General features: G+C 36.8%; 1 protein-coding gene across 1 annotated transcript in view; it reads right to left on the minus strand.

Annotated features, from left to right (window-relative positions):
- Positions 1 to 1,002: 1,002 nt before the first annotated feature.
- kctd6a (potassium channel tetramerization domain containing 6a) overlaps positions 1,003 to 6,803 on the minus strand; it is a 29,045-nt gene continuing 23,244 nt past the window's right edge. The window contains exons 5-6 of the mRNA XM_005749476.2: positions 1,797 to 1,955; positions 1,003 to 1,664 (exon numbers count right to left, since the gene is read on the minus strand). Of these exons, the coding sequence (XP_005749533.1) occupies positions 1,554 to 1,664; positions 1,797 to 1,955 (270 nt within the window). The 3' untranslated portion in view covers positions 1,003 to 1,553. The remainder of the gene's footprint in view (positions 1,665 to 1,796; positions 1,956 to 6,803) is intronic.

Here is a 6,803-nt window from a genome sequence, read left to right on the forward strand (position 1 = left end):
TTGGCACTGATCACCACCTGCACTCATGTATATATCTCTCTATGCAGCATTTTTAATTCTTATTCTCATGTATATATCTCATGTATATCTCATGTATATATCTCATGTATATCTCATGCACATATCTTTCTACATAGCACTTTTAATTCTTATTCCTACTTTTATTTTATTTTATTTTTTTCATGTCTATTTAATCGCAATTTATGACACTATGTTTGCACTGAAGCACCGCAGCAATTTCCTAATGTTGTAAACCTGCTCAACATTTGGCAATAAACTGATTCTGATTCTGATCTGGAGGCAACCACTGTTGCACGATATATAAAAAAAGAAAAAAAGAAAAAAAAGAATTTGAACTAAGTAGAAAATTAAATTAATCACCAGCACCGTGTCCTCTGGGTTAAAGAGGGAGACCTTCCAGCATGTTACCAGCATTCAGTTCAAAAGGTAGATTCTCTGATGATATTGGGGTACATAAGTGCATACAGTATGGGCAGCTTGCATTTTTTGGAAGGAACTATGAATGCTGAAAGGTTTCCCTATAGAGAAAATATGGCACATCATTAAACGAAAAATACGTTAAAGACAACCACAAACTCTTCAGCAGCTGGAAACCTATATCAGGCAAGAATGGGAATTCCAACACCAAATCTCCAGACTTATAACCTCTATGCCCAGACGTCTTCAAGAAGTTTTGAATAGAAGAGGAGATGCTACACCATGGTAAACATGCCCCTGCCCCAATTTTGAGACCAGTAGCAAGCATCAAATTTGAAATGAGGTAATTCTGTGCATAAGATTGTAAAACTTCTCAGTTTAAACATTTGTTATAGAATTTATGTTCTGTTGTGGATAAAATATTGGCTTGTGTCATTTTAAACTCTTTTAGTTGTCATTTTGTTCAAAGTTTAGACCCCCCCAAAAAAAACCCCCCAAAACAAAACAAAAACACCCCTAAAACCCAATTCTGACCAATTTTAATAACACAAAACTAACCTTTTTTAAAAAAAATTTTTTTATTTGTAGTGAACAATGACTGGCAGACAACCAATTTTCGACCCCACTGACGTGCCAAAACTGTAAAACACTCACAATGTACTGAAAGGTATGATGAAGCATTCAAGGTATTTGATAACTGAACACCTGCATTTAAAACCATGAATATTAAAATCAATCAACTATAATCATTTTCAATCTGTTGGTTTACTCCAGATTAGTGAAGTCCAACACTGAGGAAGTGACGTGATAAGCAGACATTCATAGATCCAGCTCATCTCAAAAGGTGCTTGAGGGTCAAACACAGACAGATTCCACATGCTTGAAGTCTGTCTGTAAACGTTTGTCCATTGGGTGTTTGCTTTAAAGCAGTAGTAGTATTTGTTGAAGTTCTCATGATGTCAGTGGCCTCACTTTGTACTTTAACTTTGAGTGGATTAACTCAAAAACACAAAACATACAATGTTTTCACAAAACAACAAACACAAAGAAGCTTCTGTCGGTGCCTGATGGCACATTAAATATCTGTAATGTAAATCAATCCTTTGTTTCATCCATCACTCATCGACTTTGCGAGCTCGGCGGCAGAATGTCCAGTGATGTTCCACTGTGTTCTCATTAGCCCGTTCGCTCATGTGATGAACACGTGTGTTGCGTATCGTAAACCCCTGAAACATGAAGATGGACACAAAGTCATAGCACCACATTAAATCCAATTATATTATTGACTATATTTGGTTTTTAAGATAATTTATTTCTACACATAATGCTAGCGGTGAGCTAAAATAAAATGGACTCACAGATTTGGAGATGAAGTCGAGGAGGTGGACACGCAGGCTGACCTCCTGTTGGTGGTCACATGGCCCGAAGGTGAAGGACACCTGGTAATCTCTGGTGTCCATCATGTGTTTGTTCCATTTTGTGAAACTGCAGGAGATTGACTCCAGCATTGCATGGATCTGGAGAAAGAGAGAACTGTGTGAGTGGTTAAACTTTAACACCATCTCCACCAATTCTGAGATTTTCTGGAGCAAATATGAAGATATTGACTCATCAATAGCGATAAAGCTTTCACCAAGGTAGGAGAAGGTGTTGAGGTTGTTACATATGTACAAAAGTACAGCTGTGCATCGTCAGCATAGCAATAGGAGAAGCCCTTGAAGCAGTTTAGTAGATGATCCAGGGTAATATGTATAAAGAAAACAGAACTGGATCAAGAATTGAGCCCTGAGGTACCCCTCACATGGGGGGCACAGATGAGGACAATGTAGTTATTAATAAGAATTCTGATGGATCTTTTAACTGAGTATGATCAGAGCGATCATAGTGGGGATCAGTGGGGACCCAGAATGCGGGCTCGACATGTTGTTCATATAGACTTCAAAATAAAAATGTATACATAATATAATTATACAAAGTGGTAACAGAAAACCTTACAGTGCCTGCCTTCGTGACATACGTAGTTATTATTCATCTTCAATTCTCTTCTACAATTTGTCTTTTGTCCTTCTTTCTTTGTTAGGTAGATAAAATAGAAGAATAGGATTTAAAATTCAAAATAATTATCACGATAATTCAAAATACTGTTTGGGCTTCTTTTGTAGGTATACAGTGGAAGTAACACAAATTATGTCGCTTTTATCGGCACCTAGTAATTAAAACCTTAAAGAACACACCTAAAGGCTGTCAGCCTCTGTAACCATTTGCTTCCAAGTGACTAAATTTATACCCACATTCCAGAAGTGTGTGATTTACCATCAGGTACTGTATTTAAGTTTGTGTATCACAGTCAAAGCTGCTGTTGTTAATTTTTCAACATTGTATGCTAACCAACCCCAGTCGCAACTTAGTATTTTTTGTTATTACTAATGGAATATAGATTTTTAAATTATTATAATTTTTGTTTATCTGTCAGATTTTCTTCATTGTGTTGTCAGTAATTCCACAATAACTCAGACTGAAAATAATCTTAATGACAAATGAATTTAAGACTTTCAAAAGAAAGGATGCGATTGTCATGTGACTCTCGGTACTGTTAGCTGACATCAGAATGATTCGGTGGACCAGCATGAGGTTTGTTTAGAAAATACATTTCTCACTTAACAGTTTAAACATGAAATATTCACACACACACAAAAAAAAACACAAGTTACAAAAATTCACAAATATGCTCTTTGAATCTTAATCACAAAAACAGCTAGCCATTTACCTTATTGTTGTGCACTTATCATTTTATTACAGCAGTGGATAAATATGTTTAAACGGGCCACAAAGCTACAGGTCGTAATGTTATATTTCATTCAACCAGCAAAAGTTGCTTTTCTAATTTCATAACATTAGGATAAAATTATAAAAAAAATTTGTTCCTGGTTAATATTATGTGTTTGATGCCTTATTGTCAACTGGTCATATGTCCAAAATCTACAAATTAATTCATCTTCAAATTCATGTTTTTATAGAGTGATCATCTGTGGGAGCAGCCGATCACATAACCACGGTATGAATTTCCTTCGGGATTAATAACACTCTATGAAAAAAAAATCAACTAACAGCTGACTTACTCCACAGCTGAAAGTGATTGCTGCATGGTAATACCTTACTGTCTAGTTTTTTAACTTCTTACTTTCTTAAAAGTGCATCCCCAGCTAGTGTATGTTGCTAACTTTCAGGAACAATTGCGAGACACTATGATACACCATTGCCCTTAAAAAGATTTTTTTTTAAAAATTGGTCCATTTTTATGAATGGAGAAGATGCGACTCTCTATTCAACATCTCTGAGTATAAACCCATTTGAGAGCAGTTCCAGAGATACCAAACCCGCTGTTAATCTGTCTAGATCTGTCAGTGGTGTCTAAAACTGAAGATAAGTCCTAGAGGACTAAAATGGAATATTCACCCTTATCTGGGTTCAAAAGAATATCATTAGCAATTTTTTAATAATACTGTTTCAGTGCTGTGGTTTCATTAGTAACCAGACTTGAATTTATCAAAGATATTGTTTCCCTGACAGGTCTATCAAGAATTTTTTAATTGAATGCAAGTTTAGAAATGGTTCTGTAATTGGGATCTAGAGAGTGTTTTTAAGCAGAGGGAAGACAATGTTTTGCAGTAATATAGAATGCAGCCAGATGAAAGGAAATGATTTATTTTAGACGAGGAAAGATGACTGGCAGAACATCATTAATAAATTTAGGAGGGACGTCAGCTTGGAAGGAAGAAGTACCTATGTGGGAGACTATATTTTAAGGAGGAGATCTTGGAAATCAGATAAAACTTGGAAAATAAAACTTGATGAGACAGTTGATCAGATGAAAAGGATCAAGACTTTTCCATTGTCTTCTACGCCAATGAATCTAATCTGTTGGGCTTTTATCAGAACTATGCTATTGAGAACTGAAGAACATACACTAACAAACCAATGAACTAAATCACTAAATTAAAAAAATAAAATAAAATTAGGTGTTGATATGGGCAGATTGGAAAGAAGAGCTGAAAACCTAGCTGCCGAATTCTCATTAATGATACAAGACTGAGGAGTTTGCTTCTGGGAAGACTGGGAAGAACACTGGCTCTGAAAAAAAAATTATGCAGTCATGTGAAATACAATAAAATTATGGAGTCAAATGAAATATTCTTAACTGTGATAGGATTAAGAATATATATATATATATATATTAAAAAAAAGCTTTAGACTTCAAACTACAATCTCCTGCTCTGAAGTCCATTTCTCATCTTAAACACGGAACAACATAACAGGTTTTTAATGATCAGATTTATGAGCAGAGAAGCAATGCAACAAATACGAAAGGATTAACATGAAGCTAGACATAGCTTCAATGTCTGATCATAGCCATTTAATATTCAAATAACTTGTCAATCAAATATCATATTGAAACAAAAAGAAAAGAAAGGCATGCATTTAATTTCTCCACTTCATTAATCCAACAGATAGTTTTCTCTTTGAGGAGCCAGTCTGACTGAAGCTTTGTGCAGCCATCTGTCCTACTACAGAGCACTTTCTGCTGTCACACCACACCCACTGGGGAGATAATGTCGATGTTTCACCCATGTTTGCTGAGAGAGTGAAGATTTATTGCTGTGGAAGCCTTGAAGGAAAAATGTAATCCTCAAAATAACAATGATGCTTTTTTGAGGAGTTGAGCAACAAAACTTGTCACACAAGTACATTTTAGTCCCCTGAAGGTTCTAATCTATATCAGATATTATGTCATCGTATTGCCTAGCAACAATCTAGCAATGGATTAAAATGACCTGTGTTTACCTTTTATACATCTATAATGCCTTATAAAGAAAGTTTATCTTATGACAATAACACCCTCCATCCATCTAAATCTACAGCTTCACTTGTCCTCAGCTGTCCCCTCCTGGTGACACTCCTGAAACATCAATCTGTCTGTAAAGCTCCAGTTTCCCTCTCCCCTCTTGAACAAGACCCTTAGATATTTAAACTCCTTTGCTTGGGGGAGCAGCTCATCCCTGACCTGGAGTGGACACCTATCCATTTCCTGCTGAGGAAACCTAATTTTTAATTAACAAAAGCTGAATTATGCATGGTATATTATGATGCAATCACATTGCCTGGTAATCACCCAGCAACTGCCTTCTTATTGCCTTTATGCATCTACAACAGCTCACAAAAACATTTTGTTTTTTCCTTTTTTTTTTTGTATAATTTCAACAACATCTCATTTATATCTACAAAATTTGAATTATAGACTTTTAGCAGGCTATAATGTACATGTTTGATAAAACAGCTTGGACACTCGAGTTAAAACTCCCTCTCTTGACATTGATTAATCTCTTAAAACTAATTTCTGTTCATCAGAATTACATATTTAGAGTTTTTGTCCTCATTTACACAAGTAACTCAACACTTCTGGCACTTTTAGTATTCATGAATCTATGAATATAACATCAGCCACCGACTCCTTTGCTTCCTTCCCCACCTCCAGAGCTTTCCTCTGCTTCTGTGAGCCCCTCTCACAAGTTTCAAGCCACATGAAGGGAGACCCAGTGCCAGTCTACACTGCTGAAGTGTGCCTTTCATTATGCAGGCAAGGAAAAACCTGAAGCAAAGTGTGAAAATCAGGAGGTCACAAATAGAAGAAAGAGTGCTGTTCTAGGAGTCAGGGTAAAGAAGTTTAACACTTCTTGGAAAGCTTTTACTGCACACTTAAGGTATCGTCAGTTCACCCATCTGTAAGGTGCTTTCACATGGGCTGTGATTTGAAACATGTTATTTTCAGTGGTTTCCACCTTGCAACGATGGTCTGGTGCTGTGCTGAGTAAAGTGCAACTGCAGCACAGCTTGGGAGATCCTGTGGATTTGAAGTTTGCCATCAGTATCATGGCATACAAAAAGGCACCTAGCCAAGTAGGGCTGGGCGATATATCAAAAATTTATCGTTACCGAAATTTATGACTCTCATCGACGTCATTTTGCCCATGTCGGTAAATTCGGTATTTTAAAAAAAAGAAAAGGCATGTGCAGGTTGGTGATGTTCATGTCACTTTAAGACGCTGTGCTACGTTACAGACTTGACGGGGTGGAGTCACATGACTCTACTACCTGTTATGCTGGGCAGACACTGTGCGATTTTTTCAGTCGCGCGATTCAGCTCCTGCTCAAACTGTACGGTTGACTCGCAGGGGTTAGAAGTTCATAGGTCACGATGCAGGGTCTCACACTATACGGCCCGATGCTCTGATACGACCTGAGAGCTCACACTGTGCGTCCATAAAATGAAGGTTATAACAGAAATTCTGTCGCTCGCTCTCCCTCTC

This window comes from Pundamilia nyererei, unplaced genomic scaffold (assembly GCF_000239375.1).
Source record: "Pundamilia nyererei isolate P.nyererei 1_Seehausen unplaced genomic scaffold, PunNye1.0 scaffold00246, whole genome shotgun sequence".
NCBI lineage: Eukaryota > Metazoa > Chordata > Actinopteri > Cichliformes > Cichlidae > Pundamilia > Pundamilia nyererei.